This window comes from Cyrtonyx montezumae, unplaced genomic scaffold, assembly GCF_038088225.1.
Source record: "Cyrtonyx montezumae isolate F1298 unplaced genomic scaffold, pur_monq_1.0 scaffold_3, whole genome shotgun sequence".
In the NCBI taxonomy this organism is placed as follows: Eukaryota; Metazoa; Chordata; class Aves; order Galliformes; family Odontophoridae; genus Cyrtonyx; species Cyrtonyx montezumae.
The window spans coordinates 91,317,765-91,343,316 of record NW_027072034.1 but is presented as its reverse complement, the minus strand read 5'-3'; the positions used below and the strand labels follow the sequence as shown (position 1 = coordinate 91,343,316).

General features: G+C 40.3%; 1 protein-coding gene across 2 annotated transcripts in view; it reads right to left on the bottom strand.

The window, feature by feature from the left end:
• Positions 1–16,775: 16,775 nt before the first annotated feature.
• The window catches only part of LRP6 (LDL receptor related protein 6), a 121,402-nt gene continuing 112,625 nt past the window's right edge, over positions 16,776–25,552 (bottom strand). For both annotated transcript variants that reach the window (XM_065742310.1, XM_065742311.1), the window contains 6 exons: positions 24,853–25,089; positions 23,230–23,340; positions 21,266–21,496; positions 20,124–20,260; positions 18,907–19,004; positions 16,776–17,360 (listed from right to left, as the gene is read on the bottom strand). In XM_065742310.1, the coding sequence (XP_065598382.1) occupies positions 17,069–17,360; positions 18,907–19,004; positions 20,124–20,260; positions 21,266–21,496; positions 23,230–23,340; positions 24,853–25,089 (1,106 nt within the window). In that variant the 3' untranslated portion in view covers positions 16,776–17,068. The remainder of the gene's footprint in view (positions 17,361–18,906; positions 19,005–20,123; positions 20,261–21,265; positions 21,497–23,229; positions 23,341–24,852; positions 25,090–25,552) is intronic.

Genomic DNA, 25,552 nt, shown 5'->3' with positions numbered 1-25,552 from the left:
TTGTGGCAGAGTTCATTCTTCAGGTTGCCTGAGCCTTCAATTAAGGAACACGCAGAATGTTACTCCAGTTTGATGCCAATGGCTACATATTTTTATTTTTCACATGGAATGTCTGAAGATTGCATTTCTAAATCTGATGGGTACAATAGCACTTTCTCAAATTAGGTATTCATGTGCTTTTAAGTGGATATGAAGGCACTTCCAACTTCCCTGGAGCACTCAGCCCCACGGATGGTTATTTCTGGTACCTTTCTGGGTAGAGATGCTTGCCACTGCTCCTACAGGTGGATGTTAAAATGCAAATGGGAGGAAAAGAAGGGTATGCAGTTGGGAACCACTGTACTCAGTTAACCATCAACCAATTAAAATGCATGCTGCCAGTTATGTGTGGTTCACTGTGGTATCACCTGTTAACAGTGCCTTCTACGTATGTGTCCCTACAGGCTACTGGTAGTCTTGCCTCTCTTTCTCTTTCCCTGGTTAGAATCTCCAAAATATTGATGCCATCTTATAATTCTGAAAAGGACTGAGTAAGGTTTATGGGAAGTGTTTGCTCCAGTGCCTTCCCAATCCCCCCAAGACAATAGACTTGATCTACCTTTAGTTGTTTCTGAGTTGACTTTTACACTGTTATTTTTTTCCACTGAAGTGGAAACTACAGACATGGTGAGAGAGCTGTTATCTGAGAAATTTAAAACTTAATCCTTCTGTGTACGTGTTCTCCGTTCTTGAAAAGAAGCATGATGCTATGTTTAATCTCAGGGATCTCTCAGTAAACAGAACTGTATTTCAGCCATTGAAGATGAACGACCTCATTAAAATTCCTGAATCTGAGGTGTGGCAGACGGAGGAATAACAGCATGTCATTTAGAGCAGAGATGTGTTCCAGTTAAACTATTCATGATTTTAAGTCTTGATTTGTGGCCCATTTAGTAAGACTTATGGATTTCAATTCCCTGCAAATCCTCAGTGGATGGAGAGGGAACTTGGAACAACTGCTGAAGCTGTACCATCACGGTGTTGCTCCTGTGATTTTCCAGTACAAAGAGTTAACGTTTCCTGAAAATACTCTCTGCCCCTCATTAAGTTGTTCTGCTACAGGTACTCATTCTGTCTGTACAAGTATGTTAAATGTTGAAATTGCATGAGGTACTTAGTAACAAATTATGAATTTGAATGAAGGTGATAGAAAGCATTTTAACTGGGTATATAAAATATGCAATACCATAAAAGACAAAGTATTTTTCTAATAAACCTTAAACTTTCAACTTACATGTAGCAAGCTGCTGCTATTTGGACATGTATGTGTGAAACAAGACAGAGATGATGGAGTGAGCTTTGTTTCCCTACTTCAAAGGACTTTGGAAACACTTGATATATCTCTAGACTGTAAATCTAGGATTCTCTTAGTTGTTAAGGACATTCAGTCTTTCTGATCACTTCAGATGTCCCAAAATGGGGGGTGGGGCAGGGAAGGGGGCAGCATAATTTGGGGAGAGGGACAAGCACTTACCCAGAAGTTCAAAATGTTATTTTTCTAAGGAGAAAAACATCCTTCCCTTTGTCTGACATCTTTTTTTCATTTGAAAAGGAAGAAGTTGTGTGGTGCTGTGCTCTTCCTCACACTAGAGGCTGCTGTTTTATTTATTATAAATTTGATTGGTTTCAAGAGCAACCTTATTAGCTAGATGTTGGCACTGAAGAACTAGAAGTAATTCCACTTTAATTACAGGCAGACCAGACTTGGTCTTCTGGCACACACCAGTTTGCCATTTGTTAGGTGCCAGCCTGTGGAAGTCCCTATTTTACTTTATTTTACTTCTGCTTGAATAATAGCCTGCTGTTTAGGAAGGCGAAAATTTTGCATTGTGAGTGTGATTTTTAAGCTGAAGGTTTAGCAGCTCTGAACCCACACTTGGATCTCCTCAGTCTGGTACCTCAGGGTCAGTTTCATGCCAAGAACAGAGCCAGCAGCAAAACAGACAGTCTTGGATGTGAATGTGAATACTAACCATCTAAGAAAAGATGCTCAGCTGGTTTTTATTTTCTCTGGGTAGTTCAGAGGGACTTTTTCAGTAGCAGAAGGGGCCAGCATAGATAATCAGCCAAGTGAGCTGTTTCTTATTTAGACACTCTTACATTTATCATCCACATCAGTTAGATTTTAAGAGCAAACTACTCCTTTTATGGCTGAGATCTGTGGTAACCTTCTTGCTGGAATGACTGTTTTGGTTTATTGTGGGAGCAGTCAGCAAGGCTGAGCACCAAGTTGCTGTCCCTGCTGCTGGCTGGTATTAATTAGCCAAATTCTACTACTGGCTCAACCAATCTTACCTTGTTTTCTTTTTTTAATCAGTGGTGACTATACCAGTGGTAGACGAATGTGTGAGTTTGGGATGTGTATGAGAGTAGAGGGAACGTTGTGAAGGACAGTGCCTATCCATGCCTTCATTTTACTTTAATGTTTCACAGGAAATATTTCTCCCTGTATCACTGAAGGAACCTGTGGTGACAATCTGTGGTGTTAACTGTAAAGATAACCTACTGTTAAAGCAGATTGTTGCTTGGGACTTCTATTATAGAATCACAGAATAGTTTAGGTTGGAAGGGACCTTTAAGATCATCTAGTTTCAACCCCTCTGCTATATTTATATATAATTACTGTATACCTAAGCTGTTTGTTTTATCAGCTATCTCTATTTTAAAATGAGCTTATTTTACTGTGCTCTGAGGTTTCGAAGACCTCAGAGTTCAGCCCTCTGCAAGCAGTGCCATGATTTGTCTCATTCTGGAGATGCCTTCTACACTACGTAAAACTCAGCTGCCATCTTAGTACCCAGGATCTGCTGTTCCAGCCTAACTCAACCCGCATGAGCCAGAGCTCTAACTGCAAGTGGAATCTGTCCCTGATGCTGATTTTTTTTTTTTTTTCCCACAGGAGAAGGGTGAACACGGATTTCAGTAGTCATCGAGTTGACAGAAAGTGAATTGGCAGTGGAATAATGGGGGGAATAGCCCAGAGATACCACTGTCTGAAATGTGGATTTATGTTCTAAGATTTATCTGCTGCAAAGTCTCAAAACCCAGAAGAAGTTCAGGGTGAGAAGTTCACAGCTAGGGCACTGAAGTGTAAGCGAAGAGTGAGAACTGAGCAGAAAACATTAAAGCCCAGCTTATACATTGTGCTAGCCAGGGGTGGTACAAACTCCAAAAGAGAGACAGAAATTGTAGAGAAGTTGCATAATACCGAGTACAGCAGGTTGTGGGTGGGTTAGGAGAAGTCCTTGAGTTGTAACTACTGCAACTCATTCTCATCAACCAACAGAGAACTTTCCTCCTGTGTCCCATGACTTGCTCCACTGTGCGTGTGCTATAGCCAAAGCAAAAAACAATTTTTCTAGTCAGATGAACAAACAATGCATTTTCCTGCCTAGGTTGATGGAAATCATGAGTTGCAAAAGGATTTCTTGCTGGAGTCAGCATCATTGCTGACTGATATGATTTCTGTTTTAACTTCCAAGATAACCTTCTCTTCACCTTCCTGTCCCAGGGTCACCTTTGGCAGAAACATGCAAAACTTGGCTCTTATCTCTGTTACAGCAGGAGGCAGAGATGCTTCCCAGGCAAAGTCAACATGCTAATGCAAATCCAGCCCTGTTCATCATGGAGAGATGCTGGAGAGATGGAATCTATGCTTCTGGAAGCTAAACACTATAAATGGAGATTCCTGTCTACCCCTGCAAAGTTTCTACCTTAAATACACTTTACACACAGTGCAGCAGTAGAAAATTTGAGTTATACTCTTTGCTAGGGATCTGAACCTGCATTTGCTTGCATGACAGTTAGCTGATCTGACCGCTGTAGGTGTGAAGGTGTTTTTCTGTCCTCTATACTCCCCCTGCTGCAAAGCTGGAAATGGTGTATCCAGAGGAGTGGTGTTCCTCAGGGGTCAGTACTGCGGTCTATTCTGTTTAATATCTTTACTGATAAGCTGGACAAGGGGATTGAGTGCACCCCTGGCAAGTTTGCAGATGACACCAAGTTGGGAGGAAATGTTGATCTGCTTGATGGCAGGAAAGGCCTCCAGATGGGTCTGGACAGGCTGCATCACTGGGCTGAGGCCTGTTCATAGAATCACAGAATGTTCTGGGTTGAAAAGGACCTCAAAGATCACCTAGTTTCAACCCTCTACCACGAGCATGGTTGCCAAAAAACTAGACCAAGCTACCCAGAGCCACATCCAGCCGTGTCTCTGAGGTCGGGGCATCCACAGCCTCTGTTCTGGTTGTTAGCTTCAACAAGACCAAGTGCCAGATCCTGCTCTTTAGTCACAACAACCCCATGCAATTTTGCAGGCTTGGGATGGAATAGCTGGAAAGCTGCATAGCAAAAAGATTGGAAGGGACCTCTTCTCCAGACAGCCCCAGTTCACTTGGTCGCTCCTCATAGAGCACATGTGTCACTTTAGGACACAGTTCAGTATGCATGGTGGTGATGGATTGACAGTTTGCCTTGGATGATCTTAGAGGTCTTTTCCATCCTTAATGATTCTCTAGTTCTATGACCCAGGTTGGTCCTGTTTTCTAGACTTCAAGAGAAGAGGCATACCAAAAGGTTTTCAACCACTCAGACTAAGCACTCTGTACAGTGGCAGAGATGTAGGTAAACATGAGACTTTTTGTGCTAAACAAGGCCAGAAGGAAGTCTCTGATGGTGCCAGTAGTGACTAAGTATATCGTGTGGATGTTTGCCATAATATTAAAATCTTTCAGTGAGTTGAGGCTCTAGAACCAGTGGCAGGGGTGGACTGTACAAGAATACAGGAAAGCTACGGTAAGGAAAAGCATCACAGTGCAGCCATGCTTTTAAGCAAGTGACTAAGAAGACAAGGTAGGAGGAAAATGAAGCAAGTACTGCTCTCTAGCTTTATCTTTTTAGCACTAATCATCAGCAAAGATTTTCTGTGGCATACAGGACGCAAGAAATGCTTAAGCCATTATCATCATTTTATGTATCAAAGGTGAGGACGGCATGATGGACTTCCCCTGGAAAAGATGCAGAAAGCCATTAGCAGCAGCTGAATTCTCTGCTTTTTGTAGCCAATCCCATCATTAAAAAGCCCTGAGTGAGCTCCTCTACATCCCCCAGAAGAATCATGGAATATTAACCCCTTCAGTTTAGAGTTATTTATTATGGAAATATGGACAGAATTTGTTCTGAGTGGCTGTTGCTGTGCTCTACCAGCGTACAATGGGAGCTCATAAAGCTTGCTGACCAAAAGAGGTCCTGTGCGGGCCAAATGATGAGGACCTGGTGCTCATGTCAGAATCCCAGACTTAACCACAGAAAAAACAACAACAACGACAACAACAAAACCCATGAGTTAAAACAACAACAAAAACTAGAAGTTTCTACACCTGATTCCAACCATCTTGAAACGTGAGTGCTGATGGAAATATTTTCCAGCCCATATCTGCTCCTGTTCAGCTTGCAGAGCTACCACCAGCATCTGTCCCCGTGTCACTGGCCAGGGTGCTATAGCAGATGAGGTGACACCAGCTCTTGCTGCAGCCTCAAGCAAACAAACAGAGTTGGTCATCCAAGGCCTCACATGTGCTTTGCTGGGCCTCAGTGGTAAGTGATGTGTAAAAGTATTAGTGAGGGATAGTGCAGAGTTCAGTGCTGGGGTCAGCCCTCTGCTTTTAATAAAAGCGAGTGCAAGTTGGGAAAGACAGTATCCCATTATTAAGTGGGCAGTGGCTGTCATGTTGGATGCAGTTTCTGCATTCAATTAAAGGAGGCAAATTAGCCTTTAGTGCCAGAAGAAAAACCAGAATGAGAGCCAGTCTGATGGACCAAAATTAAATGTGACGCAGGAAGAATTTATCATCCCCACAAAAACGTTTGGAATACACTCTGGAAAGGAACTTCAAGAAATCCATGAAAATGCTTTGAAGGGGACTGACTCACAATCACTTTGAAGACTAAGTTTGCTATTTACTCTCTGCTTTTGAAAAAGGCTTTGGGATTTACAAACTGTATTTTCCCTTGGATGGGGGAGGGCTAGGATGCCCATCTACACTTTGCTCTCTCAAATGCTACCAAGCAAAGATCTTATCCTCTTCATTTACTCATCAGAACAGTGATGTTCAGCATCTCATACTGAGTAATGTCCGTGTACCCAGTAGCATGAAAAGCAAGTTACTGGCAACTTTGGGTGGCGACTGCTTTCTCTTGGACACAGCAGTAGACCTGTGAAGATACAGCCAAGTGGATGTGTAGATCAGGGTCCATGGTATCTCATATGGGAAAAATGAACAGGGAAATGTGAAAACCAAAGTAATTACTATCATCAAATGTCCCGTTTCCCCCACTACTAGTGGTTTTCGAAAGAGAAGGTAGGGAAGGATCATTTTATTTTATCTTCTCTAGGGCAAGCTGAAAACGACTATGGCAACGAATGTGCTATTTACAGTATGCACATGAAATTTCCCTTCCTTTTGGGAGGACTTGGTACAGACATTATCAAGCCTCTCAGCTCCAGAACAGGTCAGCTAATTACCTTCTGGCCCCAGAGTCTCCCTTTCTAGCAGCCCAAGGTACTACAGTACGGAGCATTTAGCTGTAGCTGTTCCCAAGAAGGCAAAAATGATGGTTGTTCAGCTTCTTTATGTGCATACAGAAATAAAACCACTCAGAAAAACGAAAATCCACTGTGTGTGTCTTTTTTTCTTGACAAAAAATTACTACAAATATAGTAGTGGCACTTGCAATTGCGAATAGGAGCATCAAGCACTTCCAAGATTGCATAAGAATGTAAAGATATAAAAGATGTATCAGACTGTTGATTATTCCGTTTGGAAGAAAAAGATGTAGAAATCATTAAATATAAAATTAATATGGCAGTTGTAATGCAGCAATAACAAGAAGAGAGGGAGGTAGGTTCTTACTCTTGATGGTGCGTGTGGAATTGAGTTCTTCCTGAGGATTTTTAGACTTATGAGGGACCTTAAGCTGGAAGGGTGGGATCTCCAAATTTAATACAACCCTTATTAGTGTCGCTTTTTTATTTTTCCCCAATTATATTTCACAAAATAATGCAGGAGTGAAACAGACCAGGAATCATTTCAAATATGAAGTGGTCTTTACCTACATAATAGGAAAAAATGTCATGCAAACAAACAAACAAACAAAAAGCAATACAATCCGAGTGAAAAACCAAAAGCCACCTCTACAGCGTTCTTTCTCATTGCTCCAAGTTGGCTCCCAGTGGCATGCTGCAGTCAGGAGACCCAGTCCCTCCATTTCTGGTTACAGCGCACACCAGCAAGACAAATGCCAGGTAATTGAAAACAAATGTTAGAGGCCTCAGAGAGCCTGCAGTAACTTATGAATGTGAATCACTAAGCTCTGTTAGTCTTACAGGTGCTTCGCCAGTTGCTTTTTACAGTCATGGGAAGAGATGGGTTTTATTACTATCATAAAATCAAATGAAGGAAATAAACAATGGGGACACGAGGATCACATCTCATCTGTCTTCTTGGTTCTCTGTTTTTGGAGCCACGTAAAGCTGGAGGACGATCCAAACATCACATGAGAAGAGAGAAAACATCGACTTATAAAAGGAGCCAAGAGTCTCGAAGCAGCACAAAAAAAAACCCTTCCTGTTTGCACTCCCCCTGTGCTGAGAGATGGTCCTGTGTTTGCTACAGAGACTTTGTTTCCAACAAACAGAGAATGCTTGGAAAAAGCAGTTAGGAAAAATACAGAATATTTTTTCAGGTGTCTATTGCCTCACGACAAATTTTAATTAAAAATAAAAATAATTTACACACTTATTCCTGTCCACTGTAGGAGATGCTTTCTGCTCCTTTCTTCCTGAGCTTTTCAGTGCTGGGTGTATTTGCACATGATCTAGATCTTTATCTCAAGGGTTCACCAGCTGCTCACTTCCCACCTAAAGCCAAGTAAACATGTCAGTAATGTGGTGCCTGCTCCTAAAGCAGCCCAATGGGTTTTTATGGAAGGGACACCGGCTGCCTCAGTTAAGGACTGAGCCACAGAAGCGCATTAAACGCTCTAGGAGGCATTGATCTGTTTTTCATTAGGTACTCTACATAATAAGAACCAGGGGAAGCAAAGGATAGGAAGCAGGCAATGCATACATGCAACTCATATGAAATTTCTTATAACACTTCCCATAAGTGTCAATGAGTCTGAGCAAGATGTGGCTGTCGGAGGGGTGGCCCTTTTACAGGCAAGGATGCTGGAGCTGTTTCTTAACACCCTGCTCAAATTCCCCAGCATGAAGTCATCACCTGCTGCCCTCCAGCCAGCCCCAGATCCTGGAAACAGATCTCTCTTGGTATCACAGAAGCGCCTTGAGCGTTTCATCCCCCAAAATGTAGTCAGGACACTTCACAAAAAGGGCTCTTCCCATCAGGAGGTTTTTAGTCTCACATCAGAAGAGGAAGGCAAAATAGCCCAGAGTTGTAGTGTTTTTTACTTCATCAAACTATGATGCTCATCTGATAGAACCCTAGAATGGCTTGGGTTAGAGGGGATCTTAAAATCCATCCAGTTCCAACCCCCCTGCTGTGGGCAGGGTTGCCTCCCATTACATCACTGCTTATGACCCCGAATAACTCAACCATCAGTGATGAGGCATTCAGTTTCTCAGGGCAGCCTATGCCAGTGCCTAATCAGCCTGTGGCATGGGGGTACTGTCTCTGCCTTCATTTTAGAAGAGCCTCTCTATTTCTGGGGACTACTCTTCCTGCTTTAAAGTCCGAATGGAGATGCAGAGAAACAAAGCTCGTCTCAAAGCATCATTAATTCACCTTTTCCATGCTCTGTGTTCCTAACTTCCCTTCATGCATGTCCCTGGAGAAGCACCCAAAGGGGCATCAAAGCTACCCATATCCCTTCATTCAACAAACCAGTGGCAGGAATCATCAGCTGTTTGGAAAACACTGCTTTGGGTGATGCAGGAGAGATGGTAGTGGGTAACTTATCTGTGTCTCCCCAGCCACCTGCTCTGCAGGTTAAGATGGCCATCAGCTTCTTTGCAAGGGGAGAGTGCAAGTAATTTCATAGGTTCATAGGTTCATTAGGTTGGAAAGGACCTACAAGATTATCTAGTCCAACCATCCTCCTATCACTATCCCTACCCAACTACTAAATCAAATCCCTTAGCACCTCATCTAAATGCTTCTTGAACAGCGCTAGGGATGGTGCCTCAACCACCTCCCTAGGCAGGCCATTCCAGTGCCTGACCACTCTTTCAGAGAAAAAATGTTTCCTCAGGTCTAATCTAAATCTTCCCCGGCGCAACTTGTGGCCATTCCCTCTCGTCCTGTCATTATTTATCAGGGAGAAGAGGCCCACCCCTTCCTCACCACAACCCCCCTTCAGGAAGTGGTAGAGTGCAATAAGGTCTCCTCTGAGCCTCCTCTTCTCCAGACTAAACAATGCCAGCTCCCTCAGCCGCTCCTCATAAGACTTGTGCTCCAGACCCCTCACCAGTTTTGTTGTCCTTCTCTGAACACGCTCCAGGGCCTCAATGTCCTTCTTGTAGTGAGGGGCCCAAAACTGAACACAGTACTCGAGGTGCGGCCGTACCAGAGCTGAGTACAGGGGGATGATCACCTCCCTGCTCCTGCTGGCTACACTATTTCTAATACAGGCCAGGATGCTGTTGGCCTTCTTGGCCACCTGGGCACACTGCCGGCTCATGTTGAGCCGAGCATCAACCAACACCCCCAGGTCATTTTCCTCTCTACATTCTGCAAGCCATTCTGCCCCAAGCCTATAGCATTGCATGGGGTTATTGTGGCCAAAGTGCAGGACCCGGCACTTGGCCTTATTGAACCTCATCCCATTGAGCTCAGCCCAGCAAGACCGTCGTACAGAGAACACTCACCCTTTGAAAACATTGTCTCAGACACAATAGATATTCACCTCATGCGCTCAGACAAAATTTCCTCTGTGAAAACAGGTTATACACATTCAGCAGTTACCCTCCAGGAGCAAGCATCTGATTTTATGTCCTCACCTACTCCATGGGGAAGAACTGCCAGTGCTGGTGGATCCAAAAAAATCTCATCTGTTACGCTTCTAAAGTGACATTCTTCCTCCAACCCCTACCACAACAAAGCTGCAGTGTTTTAGCCTTCCTCTAATATAAAATGAATGGCAGGATTCCAGCACTTGTATTCATCTCTGCTAGTACATACATGCACAAGGGAAGACACGATCACGCAAAAGAAATAATTTACTTCCAAGCGGTCCTTTCTAAGGCAAACATTTTTTAAATGAAGAACACCTCAGCATCCCTTGCTGTGCATTACTGCGCAGTAAAAACAGCCTCAGCAGCTCTGCAATCTCTGGAGCCTTTGGAATTGGCATGGAGAAGACACATGGTAGAGCTGCAGCTGGAACACAATGTGCTTGTGTTTCCTGACTGCATTCTTCCTCTAGAAGCTACTGTTTTTTCAAGACTTAACACAAGTGGCTCAGTGATAGGGCTGCTCCTTCTTCTGGTGTCTGTCCATACTGTCTCACTGTTGCACTGTGGATTACTAAATGTGAGATGCACTCTGATGTTTAACAGCTGTACCATCTGGCAAAGACTGAGATTCAGTAAATCCTCAGCAATGTGAATGCTATTCAGACTTCCAGGTTGATATAACAACATTGACTCTGCAGAAAGGTAGCGGCTGCTGCTTGAAGAAAAAAGAATGTTGGTGAGCCTTCTGCAGCTCCAGGGCAACTCACAGCTGGCATACTGACAGAGTAGCACGGCTCCCACCTGCTCTAATAGAACAGCTCGCTTCCCAAGGTTGAATGAATACAGAACCTTATGGCATGTTATTTGAGAATGTGTAGCAGTGATATGTGGCTTGCCTATGCCTCTGGGTAGAAGAACGGATGATGTAACACTCTGCACAAGTCTTATCCTTTCCTATATAAAGTTACGTTGTGGTCTCCACTAGTGGTTGCAAGTGGAGTAGGAACTTCTATGCTGAAACTATACATTCAAACCTGTTTCCTACCTGATTACTCATGATAGTAGAAGGATTGTGTTTTGGGTGTTCACTTTGTTGTACACTGAAAAATAATCCAGTTCTCCTTGCAAACATTTAGATACAGATTTAGAGATCAGCAGTCTCAAAATAACTGTCGCGTATCTCTTTGGCAAGGATCACCTTGGTAAGCTTCTCAAGTTTGTATTATCTCATAAACCAAGTGATGAATAATGAAGACTTTCAGCTGTAAAATGAATCAACTTGTCATATAGAATAATGGAAATGAATAGAACTGTTTGAAGGCAACTGTGTATTTCACGCAAATGCATCTGTGTTTGCAGAGTCTGCCTACAGGATCAGAGAGCTGAGCACCTTCTGGCTTTTGTAAGAGCTGAACAAACACACTCGTGGGACTTTACCTTTAGTCACCTTTCCTTCAGATGCTGAAATGAAATGAGGCATATCTCTCGTTTTTTCACTCTTAGTTTTATTATAAAAATCAACTTTTCATTTGTTACAACTCAGTTTATAGTAATTATTGGAAAGGATTTTTGTACAAGGTTTATATACACCTTATAAGTAAAGCACTTTATTTTACAAAAAAAAAAAAAAAAAAAAATTAGTGAATGAGTGAATAGGGTTGACCAAATGTTGGTCATTATAATATAAATACATCCTTGCGAAGCACCATCTTACCAAAGTTGATGAACAAGAAACACCAGCTGGCTTTAAGACAATGACAAACAGCGATTAAAGCTTATAAAAAAAGAACAAACAAAACAAAAACAAGATTAGAAGTCTGAAAGCAGCACCAGATCCTTCATTTGCAAACAAGGCTAGTTCAGCTTAAGCCTGGTGGTATCCCCTTTACAAAAGACACTTTCATTTTCCCTGGCTGATTCTCAACTGCCTGGCTTAAGGCTACAGACATTTTAATCGGGACTTCAAAGATATTCCTTGTTCATTGAAAAGAGGGGAACATGACTGCTCTCCAACAGTTTCATCTGAACAATCCTGCATGCCATTAGGACATTTCTAATATGGACAGTTTTCTTACTCTGCTTTGCATCGCTTTGGAGAGGATAGCCCAGTCCCTATAAATATCAGGTTATTATCAACCATTGATCTGCCTTTGTAAAAATGAAAGAAAATCGCTCATTTGGATCACTATGGCTTTTTATTTTACTTCCTTTAGAAATAAATTGAATGATTTTGAATAAATGAAATGTTTGGGTTGGACTTTATGATCTCCAGAGGTCCCTTACAGCCCCTATGATTCTGTGATTCTGCTTTGTAGCCATTTTCAAGCTGTGAGGTCATTCCTAACTTATTTTCAAAGGTGCATTTGTCAACTGCCAATTACATTGAACAGAAACCTAAACAGAACAGCTAGGAAAGCAATTTCTCAGAAACAGTGCGGGAATTATTTGTGCACCCAATGAGCCAACTATTTTTTGTTGTGAAAATAATAATATGCTACATGCACAGTACATATTCCAAAGCAGATTCTGTGCATAATACTGTTATGTGTCAAACATACTCGAGACAAATTTGTCAGACACAGAGTGGCTGATAATGTTTTAGTGATATTCTGAAGAAGTCATCTGGTTCAGCAGCAAGTGTGACCAGGGAGTGCTGTAGTTCAAACATTTCCCTCTAGAATGGTAATCAGTTCAAGGAGATTCCCAAGCAGTAAAGGATGGAAATACTCAATACTCAAGAAAGTGGCCTTTTCTTTGTCTTAAGACAGACTTAACTGGTTTAAAGTAGAATGAATGAATCTGTTTTTAAAGACTCACAAATCAAACTATTTCTAGAGACTCGGACATAACAAGTTGAGAAGCAATGCACAAACCAGAGACCAGAACACCAATAAAATCCATTAATGCAACAAAGGGACTTTGTGCATATTCCTTCACTTGTGGTGGATAGTGTCACCTGCCATGTCAGGCAGTTTGGATGAATTCTTCTTCCTAACTGCTACAACAGATTAATTTTTGTATACTTGGAACAGAAGAGCTTTTACCCATCTGCAAACTGGATGCCAGAAATAATGCAACAGCACCAAAAATGTGCTTTCTCTCCTGCCTTGCATGACAGAGCACTAATTATTCAGGTTGAAGTAGCAAACTGTCTGCTGTCTATCCTGTAACCTAGACAAAAGAAGTCCACCTCACAAGAGCCAGCATGACAGTACTCAGCATTAGCACTCTGAAAGACAACAAGGCCAAATGTGCCATTGTGGGTGTGTGAATATGTATGTATGCATGAGAAAATTATCAGCTTTGGGTAAACTCACATTATCAAATGTATGCGTACCTGCATATATATATATATATATATATAAACACATTATATATACTTGAACATGTTCATGGGGCAACGTTATGGTAGTAATTTGGAATGTACAACACTGAAAGTTGCAACTCACAGCAAAAAGAATCCTTTGATTATAAACTGGCTCATTTGCATGGTTTGCATTACTGTGAATATTCCATTTCATAGGTTCATAGATACATTAGGTTGGAAAGGACCTACAAGATCATCTAGTCCAACCATCCTCCTAACACCATCCCTACCCACTAAACCACTAAATCAAATCCCTTAGCACTCCATCTAAACGCTTTAATTTAATGTAAACATGAGTTGCATGAATACATGGGAAACATTCTTAATTTCATGTTATTTGCATGTTCTTTTCAACCAATTTAAGTTCTTTTCAAACAAATATCTTGGTTCTGAAACCAGTGGAAAAATGATGAGTGTTCCTTAGGCTGACACACAGCACCACTTGGCAGGCATAATTTTAAAAGGCAATATTAGGTCTCATTTATATTGCCATTTAAACACGTAAAGGTCCTGCTGATCATGTAAAGGTTAGTTTTCATCAAACTTTACACTGTAATGTCCATCATGTCTGTGGTTTGTGCACTGTGATTAAGTCAGGTGCATATATTATCCACAACAATGCTTCTGTAATTTGGACAGCTAGCCAAGAGGAATTTCACAGATCATCAATTCATTTTAAAATTTACTCTAGATTTACTGGAAAAATACATGTACACACAAAGGCAGATCATAATTTCCCACAAATAAATTCTTTGGATACTCCAGACAAGCAAGTCCGTACGCTGGTCATCTTCAGTGGAAAAAACATTTTCCTGTCCACTTTCCTGCTCTTCATATCCCAGAGAGAGATCACTCAAAATATCTGATGTACAATGTAAGATGTAAACTTGATCAAGTTCTACACTAAATTACACATCCACCATCCAGTTGATTTCAACTCAAGTATGCATGGATGTAAACCAGCACAGAACTCAAGCAGCACAGTTCGCATGAAGAGAACTTTCATTTATAATTAACCCTCATTATAACAAACACATTTACAAATTTACTGCCAGGAAGTTCCCTCAAAAAGTAACCTTCAGCAAAGCAGTGCAACTGCACCTGAGAGAGGATACCATTCCTTAAGCTTAACTACCTTTGGAGCTTTTCAAACAGAAATTGGCATGCTGAAAAAAGTATTTTGCAAGAAGAGACCATTGCCATCGCAGTACAAACACTTGGACTGAGATATAACAATGCAATATTCTTCTGAGTTCATTAGTGCAAGTTTCCACGTGTGAACCCCACATGGAATGCTGCACTTGACAAAATGTAAACAACAGAAAAGGTTCTATTCTCATTGGCATGCCAGCCTCAACACCTGCCCCAGCACACCCGCCCTCCCCCCCCTTCATATAAACGCCTTTGAGTTCCCTTACAGTTCACAATACCCTCCACACCAATCCTGCTGGAGAGCACAAGCTTCTTCAACAACAAAGGAAGAGCCTAAAGAACAGCTATCACAGTTTCCAGATACCTAGAATGAAGCTGAGCAAACTCTCAGCACACAAGATCCAGAGATCAATTGTAGTAGCCTGGAGACTGTCCAGGTTCTTTAATGTTTTCTCAGGTATCTTTTACTGTGAGAAAGATTCTTTGTTACAGCTGGGATTTTAAATGCGTGGTTTTCCTTGGAGCTGAAATGAAACAAAGCTCCAGTGCCCAAGACAAGTGGCAGCACTAGCAAGAGTTGTCACTTGCTGTGTCAACAGTACGAATCAAAGTCTATACCACATTTTCAGACTATTTTGCTCAGTTGAAACTGGATGGGAAATGAACAACAGAGAACAACGCAAGCCAAATAGTACCTCTGAATAGTTATTCCAGCCATACAAAGCCCCAAAGGCTTAGAAGGCAGAAGCCTTTGTTTTGAGGGAAAAGATTCAGAGATCCAATCTTTGAAGGCATCAGCACCTTCAACATGGATTTAATGTGAACAGAAGGTGCAAATGCATAATGCCGTCTACAATCAGGTATACTGTGAGCTCTGCTACAGACAAAGCAAATTCAGAACACTGCACTGGAGTAAGAGAGGAAATCATAATATCCTAGGTTGTCCCTCGACCTACACAAATAATGCTTTCACTTGATTATATACTATCCCTTTCAAAATCCTCATGCTGAGGCTAAAGGGAGAAGGGGCTAAATAAGGTAACATACAAAAATAGAGATGTGAATAAAAAATGGTTTGGTTAAGAATATCTTAATTTGATATTCGCAGCGGTTAATACTAAAGCATTAAACTCACACCACACATAAGAGGAGGTATGTCAAAATCATACGGAGAAAACTGGCTTTACCTAACTCAAATCACGAGCAGTTAATACAGCAAAGGAACTCCTTCCAATGATCAAAACATTTATTTCTTATGGACAATTGCTCCACTGAAAGTTAAATGCTTCCTTACTAGGAAAAAAATAATATATAAACATTTTATATATCTGATTTGCGTACTGTGGTATCAATATACACTGAATGTACTGCAAGGATATATTATTCATTTACAGTAAAACTAACAATTCATGGTTAAAATTATAGTTTATAAATACACTGTCTCTATTATATGTGGTAAAAAAATATTTGACATTTTGTGGGCACTAAGTCAAAATAAGTTTTTCTTTTTTCAGGGACTAAAAATCATTCAGGTATATGCATATTACCCTTGTCAATCATGTGAAAATCACACTGACCCGGTACTAAACAGAATCCTCATGTTGGCAAAATTAATGAAGTAATGTATAGCATGACACTCATTGCACGACAAGGATAATTAGGAGGGGAAAAAACAAAACAAAACAAATTTACAGCAGCTCAGTTCTAGCAGTACTTTAAATAAGGAAAATATGATTTAAAGTGACATGGGAAGGAAGAAAGGGCACAGAAGAGATGAGAAAAGCAAAACAGTATTAAAAAAAAACCAAACTTTAAAATATACCCAGCAAAAATCATTGAAATTCCAGAAGCAAGGAGAGAGCTCAAAACGCTCGAGTTTGGTAAACGTATCAAAGAAAAACAGAGATGTATTCTTTAGAAAAGTGTGTGATTATTCTTCTGGATTCACTGCTACGATTGCTGTATTCCTGTAGAAAACAAAGCCCTTTGTATAAGGTTAATAATATCTGTCCTGACTGCATTTTCAAGTTTTAACTTAGTTTCTGGCCCTCTGTAGCTAATACAGAGGTTATTTGGCTACTTCCAAGTATCTATGGTATGCTGCTCTGAGATGGACTTCTTTATTATTAACTACTTTAAACATTTTTGGTATTGACAAACCCCACATCTCACCTCGCTGGACAAGTGACACATACCCGATCCTTCCATTTCGCAATGTGCTCAGTCACTTCACTGGATTAAGGCATGTTTTTGTATTCAATTTGCAAAAATAAAAACTTTTTGTACAAATGTCTGGGTTCTTTTATACAAAAATTTTTCTTATGGCACAAGCAGCAGTTGCTCTTTAAGAAAATATATAAATATCCTTTTTTTTTTTTCTCTTCTGTACAAATATGTCCAGTATTCCTCCACCCAACTTAATAACATTTAACTGTACACCGTCCTACCTCATCCCTTGCCAAGAACTCCCCCCTCCCTGGTAGAACGCTTTGTATTTACACTTCCATGGCAGAGGCAGATAACGGAGGGGGGGCTGCCCCTCATGAGGAGTCTGTGCAGGGGGACGGTGGCGGTGGGTAGAGGTGGTGGGAGTAGCTCCGCTCCGTGTATGGAGAAGGCGGGCAGCTCTCGTAGTTCTCCTCCGCTGACAGGTACTGGCTGCGCGGGGTCGGAGGCGGTGGGACGGGCTCTGAATCATAGTTCAAGTCACTGGTGTAGCCCTTGGCCATTGCGGCCGTGACCCTTCGGCTCGGGGCATAGTCACTGTCACAGACATCCGTGCTACAGGGTGTTGTGGGAGGTGCAAAGTGGCGGTAGCTGTAAGGCCTGTAGCTGTGGCAGGGAGATTTTTGGGAAAAGTGTCAGCATATAGGAAGACTGTACGTTTTGGGTGATGCAACCGTGAACAAGTGAGAGGCAAGTAAGTCAAGGTGGAAAAAGGCTCTCTAAGTTGAGACAGAGACCAAAAATCAACTGGCACTTTTGTAGCACTCAGGAGAATCACCTGCCGGAGCAGTAAAGTGCGAGGCAATTCCCAAACAATGAACCCAAGATCATTTAAAGAAACCTATATTCTGCTTCTCGGAGAGACCTCATTTCAGCCTTTCATTATTGAAAAAGGAGCTTATAAGCAAGATGGAGGCTGACGTTTTACAAGGTCTGATAGGATAAGGTGGAATGGTTTTATCTAAGATGGGAAATATTGATTAGATATTAGGAGGAAATTCTTCACTGATTGAGTGGTTGACAATCCTGCCCACTGAACTAAATGAGATGTAAGGTTTTTTCCAACCTAAGCCATTCTATGATTATATAAAAGATAACAGACTAGAAAGGGAGGTGGTTGGTAAACACTACACCTCTATAGCATGTATAATACAAAAAGTCACACCAGCTGACCAATGATCAGCAGGATTCATGCCGGTGCTACAATTGCATTTTATGCTATTATTAAATTACAAATAATTTTGAAGGATTTTTCATATGTCTGGAAGGGACCATTATAAACATATAAACCTTCTGCACAACATAGGTCGTATTTTTTGCTACTGGATTTTTCTTTTCAGCCCTGGAGACCTCATTACATAAAAAGCTCCTAAAAGCTCTGTTCTAGGGAGGCATTTCTTTCATGAGATAAGTGCAGTCTCTCTTCTCATTGACTAGATCTACCAGTGATTTGAGAGGGGAATATTTACACTCTTGGGTAGTAGATCTCTTCCTGCTCCGTCGTTTTGTTGGTTTTTTTTTTTTGTAATTAGTAATAAAATGACAATGAACTCTAAATGAAGGTGAGAAGGATATATTCAAAAAAAGGAAGATAAAGCTTTCACGTTTCATATATTAGAGAACATAAGCAAGAGGTTAGCAGCCTCTTTCAGATTTTAATCTGACATACCCTTGTACTTTATCAAGGCCATTAATACAATCTTACTTGTGAAATACTAGCCTTTATACTGCCAACTTCACTTCTCTATGTGTTTGACTATCATTTTTTTATGATTACATAACATATTATTTATAACAGTTATTATTTATAGCAGGGTTCATTCCAGTGTATGTATTTTTGGCTCTAAGTTATCACGAAGCCAAGTTTGCATTTAACTAAAATGGTGAGAAGGAGTTAGTGTTGTTATTTCCCCTAAAGCAAATAATATACTCAAGGGATGTACCACTAACCCACTTACTGTATGATTAACCACAAAAGATGCTACACTTAAACGTCTGCTGTAGTGACATGTAAAACAATTTAAGCATCTGTTTTAGCACTTGCAGAATTAAGGCCTTTGATTACAATTCTTATGGAGCAGGGTCTGTCTTAATTCCACGTTTCTACAGTAACTGCTTTGATCCTGACAGATGCTATTGTAATAATAATTACCTGTAAGATCTATGAGTGGATGGGCTGTTTGAAGAATAACCAAATTCCATGGTATAATGTGAACGTTCAGTAGCTGGTGATGGTGGTGGGTTCAAAATCTAAGGAAAAATTAAGAAAAAAACTGCAGTTAAGATATGAATGCTGCTGTGGTTTAACCTGGTTGGTGGCTCAGCATCACACAATTTTTCAGTCACTCCTCACCCTTCCCAGTGGGATGTGGGAGAGAATCCAAAAAGCAAAGCAGAACTCTTGGGTTGAGATAAAACTATTTACTAAGATAGAGAAAAGGAAAAGGATAATAGTTACGACTATAAGTATATATAAATGTATATAACAAGAGATGCATAAGTAATTGCTCTCCACCCACCAACCAATATCCAACTTGACCCCAAGCAGCAAAAGAGAGTGAGATGAATTTCCACTCCCTTCAAAACTCCTTCCACATGATGACATATGGTACGGAATATCCCTTTGGCCAGTTTAAGTCAGCTGTACTAACTCTGTTCCCTCTCAGCTCCTTGGGCCCTTTGCTGAAAATGGTCTTCACTCCATAAACACTGCTTAGCAGCAGCTATAAACATCAGTGTGCTACAACACTGTTTTTCTCCAAGAACTAGCATAACATCCTACCCGACACTTTGAAGAAAACAATTCCATCCCAGCTGAAACTAAGACAAAATGTGAATCAAGAAAACATCAGTGTTACAACCTTTATTTTAGTATCCTTAGTTGAAGAACAATATGTATAGCTCCTCCCAAGAAAGAGGATTTTTCTTTTGTTTATTCCCCAGTTCTTTAACATATCCTGGAAATCCTGCTTGTTATCATTTCCATAGAGGTTACTATGCTATTCTCAAAAATGCTGACTGCTGTTGACTGTTGGGTATTTTGACATACCCAGTGCTGAAAAAGGAAAGTGGAAGCTAGCTGTTCAATACTAGATTGCCACTAGTGATACCATTGCCCTTTGGCAAAAAATGGGAATTTTTTTCTGGCAGGAAATATCTATAAAACTTTAAAAATTACTAAAAAAACTCCTACATGGTTTTAGAAAAAGACAACCTCTTCTCCCTTTTCTTTCCTTCCAAAATCACTTACTCCATATTCAAACAAATCTTAGTCTAGAAAGGTAAAACAAAATATTAATCTGTCAACTAATTATCTCCAGGAGCCTCCCTGAAAGTTAGTAAAAGTCTATGAATAACAGAATAACTTACTGGAGGAAAGTAAGTGCCTTTAGTACTTGAAGAACTACTGGAAGATGCTCCAGTGACATGGGCCCTGTCATAGGGCGGCCCACTGCTCCCTCCCATAATGCTGAGGGAGCTGATCACAGATTTTCCTCGAGACATCCCTAAAGAAGAGCAAAGATGTATGTCAATATTCAATTCTTCAAAGCAAGAAGAGAAAAGAAAGATTAAAAAGAAAAAAAGGGCTGAAAGGATAACAGTGGTATAGTGGTATCAGTGCAACTCCTAAAAGGAAAACTAATCTTTTCAGTATTAAGAACAAATTCAGTGCTCTTCAACTGAGAAATAGACTGTCGGGGATAAGCATGTCAGTTTTGTGTATAACTACTGAACTGCAGGATCTGGCATTCGGCTGCATTGAAGCTGCATGAAGAGAACCAGATTCCTTTCACTTGAACAGCTGTAAAAGACTTGAGAGAACAGGCATTCAGGCATTATTTCTACGTCTTGGAATAAAGCACAAAACTGAATCTGACCATGACAACTGAGCAACTGAAATTTGTTCAGGATAAGAAAGACTTTGTTCTTTCATTTCTACACAGTTAAGTAAGATTTTGCTGCTGGACTGGATCATGCTGGCAGAGTTCAAGTGAGAAACAGACAGGTATGCAATTGTGCTTGAAATAATGCAAATTCTCCTTAATGGCTCTATAATGAAAGCAGGTTACTACAAAAAGTAAAGAAATTTGGTGAATTCTTGTAACCCTATACTAGCCTTCCATGTCCTAACTGGAACATGTTGGATTCTGAGCCATAAATTACTGTTTATATTTAATCAAGTTCAGTTCATATTTAATTTCTGTCACGACACCTTGCCAATGCTATAATTCCAGAAAAAGAGGTTTCTTTTGCAGCAAAAAAAAGAGAACTCCCATGGTAGGTATATTTATTCGAGCTTCTGGTTCTGCTAATAATCTGAACGCTTGTGGGTGGCATGGAAAAAACAGAAATTTATTGGAATAGACAGCAACAATCCTCAACTGTCTCAGTAGCCAGGCATGAAGAATAATGCTTCTGGAATGGATGTCTCCTGTGCATACATACACAGTATCCTCAGCTACAACTATGTGATGCCAACCAGCAAAACAAGGAACATGCTGTTTCCTCACCAGGTAGAGACCCTGACAAAGAGCTTGGGTGAGGCACATAACCAAGAGGTACAGAGGCCGGTCCATGCACCACATAATCATTGGTCATTGTCTCTCCATCTCCCTTCATGCGTGGGCAGAGCACCCTCTGGCAGATGAAATACATTGCTCCAACCACAAAAAGTGTGAGGATTACACCAATGATGGAGCCTATTGTGTTGTTGGGCTGTGGTGCGGGCTCCTCTGTTGTGTCTAGAAGGAAAAAGTAAAATTATACTGTAGAAAGTAATACAACAGCTTCACATACCAACATGAGTTTTCACAAAATCATTCAACAGCCTCCACTTCCATAAGCAGATAACAGCTTGCAAATGAATGTATGTTAGGAACAAACACACACTGCAACAGGTCTGTCTGAAGACTCTGGGAAGCCAGTATAGTCACTTGTGCACACGAATAGTTCCACATGTGCAGAGGTTTTAGAATCATATGTCAGGAGATGAATAAGTATACCCATGTGCAGGCAGGCTTGTGAACCAGGTCCTGAACTTGCTACCTGCTGACAGACAGGGATAGCCTTTGAGCTAGGTGAACAAAACCTGCAGCCATGACTTCAGATTGCACCGTGCTGTCATTAACAACAGTGACAACTACTTATTCCTTAACTTTGTCACATAACACCTAGGTTATCAGTCTGCTTAACAGATTAGCACTCCCTGTTCTGAACTGCATAACATTCACTCATGCTGAGTAGTAGAGATGATACATCAGTAATGAATTTTGGGTTTGCTGCTATTTATTGAATTACCCAACCCACTCTACATCTGACCCATACTAAAGACTACAGATACATCTTCACATCAGCTTCAGAAGTACCACTTTGTAAGGAATCTGTATCTGAAGTAATTATTCAACAGATAAAATGTTCATCTTTCCCTACAATACCAATTCTAACCAATGACACTTATGGGAATAACTGACAACTCCCTAACTGTGCTTCATGAATTTGACAAGAAAAGCAAACTTAAAAGAATATTCCTGTTCTACTTGGTATTTTACATCTTAACCATTACTGAAAATCTTCTCCTCAGCGTATTTCCTTTCCTGTGAAAACCAATTCCACACTCTAACCAACCTGTTACAGTCTACAGAGATAAGTACACGGACTTCTGATCTTACTGGAAGGACAGTAACAACTGCAACCATACTCCAGAGGGGTTAATTTTATATTATGAAAACAAAAAATATCTGACCCATAACAAAGATAATGATATATGACTGTGATAAAGTTGCTAATAACTTTCCAACATGATCATACATCTCTTATTACTCCTTCTTAAGATCAAGGCTTTGTATTTTCAAGTTGTGTGTCACCTATGATATATGGATCTTCAACACAAGAAAAGACGTCCCCTATTTACAATTTCTTTCAAAAAAACAACAGTGAAAGTGAACTTTCAAGCTGGAATTTTAAAGGCAGTGTTTTTCTTGCAGAACCCTGGAGATTTCAGGATAGAGAATATCACGTTAAAATCATAAATCAAGCTCAAAATTACATTTTTTTGAGATGTAAAGGAAATTTTAAAAGGATTTTTCTGTAAACAGAGTGCTGATCTGATTCTAAAAGCACCTGCTATTAATCTCCTTATGGGAAAACCATGAAACATAACAGTTCTATATAAAAGCCTGATAGAAGAAGATTACTAATGATCCACTATCTCAGCATACAAACTCATTATAGTAAAACAAGCCTCTGATTTCTTTTAGAAGTTTCATAGAGGTATGTAGAAAATTTAACCAGCCTGTTCTGCCTCAGAGAATTAATTAAAAATACTAGTTACATCTTTGATTCCTGTTCTATTACATTTATGCATTAATTGCATAACAACAGCCATTTTGGGTACAATTCAGATTAAAATTAACTCACTGAGAAGGTAAGAAATAAATTTCAGATAATGCAGTCAAGTCTCAGGTTTTATACTTACAGCATCCTTGCTCATCTGAGCTGTCACTACAGTCCAGGTTGTGATCACATTTCTTGCTTTTACCAATGCACTGCCCGCTGGCACACCGGAACTGACTGGTTAAACAAAGCACTGGAAAGAGAACCACCCCATAAACCAAGAGTCAGGATCAAAGACTTGTACTCTTTAAAATGATTAAGGAAAGTAGACACCAAGGCATACAATCAGGAGTCTGCTATTAGCTTCATTTCTTAAGTAGTTAAGTGGCACATAAAAGTCCCTTGTGCCAAGCATACAAAAAAAAAACAAAAACAAAACTCTAGACCTTCCAAGAAAAAGTCACCTCAACTGATACAGGTCAGATGCAGAAGGCCATTCAGGACACAGGCATTTATCAAAGGACACGCTTATTGCAAAATTACTTTAAGAATCCCCAACTCTAAACATACACTATAATATAAGCAAGAAAAATTAAGTTATTAAATATAAATCTGTCAAACCACAATGTTAAAATTGTTTTAGAAAGATAAATGTGGTTTATCAATCCCCTTGTGCTTTTCTTGTAAAACAGAAGACTCCTTGATCAGACAACAAGATATTTCACTTGACATTATGTTTTAAAACTGAAATGAAAGACAGAAGACAAATCTGTATCTTTGCCGTTACACTCAAGAAATAAACTACTGCTTTGGGAAAAAAAGGTGCTGCAGGCAAGGTACTGGCTGCTGTTGTTTACACATACTTTTGCCTACTGTTTCACATAAATTTTAAATTCTTTCTGATTTCAGTTGAATTAAGAAGTTAAACTATAGGCCTTTCTGATCTGTTCTCAATCTGAATACCCTGAATAACAGGGACACTTTGAAGACAATAACAGCTCCTGTTCCAATATCTCTAGTCACTGGATGGTAACTAACCTGCACAAAACATTTTCAGATGTCAGCATGCATCTGGCTAAAAATCATCCTTCATCACAGAGGAATTTCTGAATCCGTCTCTATATTTTTCTTTGAGTTGGAGCATATCTTTTGGAAAGAATTTCAGCCTTGATTCAAAGACTCTTAGACAGTCTCTTCAAATAAATTGTACTGAAAGAATATATGGAAGAGGCATCCTTTCAAGCTTACAATTCCTCACTACTTGTGCAGTGAGGAAAAGAAGATCAAGTATTCTAATGTTTCATTTGGTATAGTACTAGGGTAGTTCAGCATTACCTGTCCTTTCCAAAACAACAAAAAATCCCTAATCTCACTGTGTTGGCAATGGCACTTCTCTACATGAGTATAGTTTAACTGTTCTCTTTTGCTGTACTCTGCAATAAGAGGACATCTCCAAAAATCTCATCTGTCTCTCACTTCCACTTACTCAAAGAAGTTTACTCCAAAGCTACCAGGTTTCAGAGCTTGAAACAAAACATTTTTAATAGTACTTTTCACAAACAGAGCTTAAACCATTGTGCAGGACATGAGCATGTGGAAAAACAAAGGAATGAAGCTGTGAAATAATTTCCCACTCAATAAACCTGTGACATAACAGCAGAAATTCAAATCCTTTCAAACTCTACACTCTGCAATAACTTTGGTATCTTTCATAGCATCCCTTGGACTGCCCTGTTTCCATCATACTTTGAAAAATCCTCTGTACCTTCACAGTTCTTCTCATCTGAGTTGTCCTGGCAATTTGCTTCTCCATTGCACCGGAGGGCACTGTCTATGCACTGTCCGCTTTCACACTGGAACTGAGTGTCTGAGCACACTGGGCAGTTTTTTTCATCACTGTGGTCTTCACATTCAGTGAAACCATCACAGCGCCAGGCCACGGGGATGCAGTCAATCTCACCTGTGAAACAGGTGAACTGCTGAGGGGAGCATGTTGGAGGTTCTTTAAAAATCAAGCAAACAAACAAAAAGTGAAAATTCAGGTGAACAATTAGCAGATTGCAACAGTTAAGGACAAGAATAACTCAGCTACTTTGATATCAAGCAGCTGGTAAACATGCAGCATCATAAGGTAATTTCCACTCCCTCTGCCACTACAGTCATTTGAGCAGGTCTTGAACCTCATATGACAGATGCAAGTTCATGTCAATGGAGTCTCCTTAGACAAAAAGGAACAGAGAAACATGAACACTCAAAACACAGTTCTTTTCTTTCCACTTCAGTCTCTTACATCCTTCTCAATAGATATTCAAAGTCTTCTTTTAAAGTCAACATGCTTTTTTTCTATTCCTCCTTTCCTGCAGCACCACTGCACACACAGTTGATTGCTCACATTCTTAATGCTCAACAGTCATTGTACAGAAAACATTAAGAGGATGTAATGTGCTACAGATGGATGTGCTGTG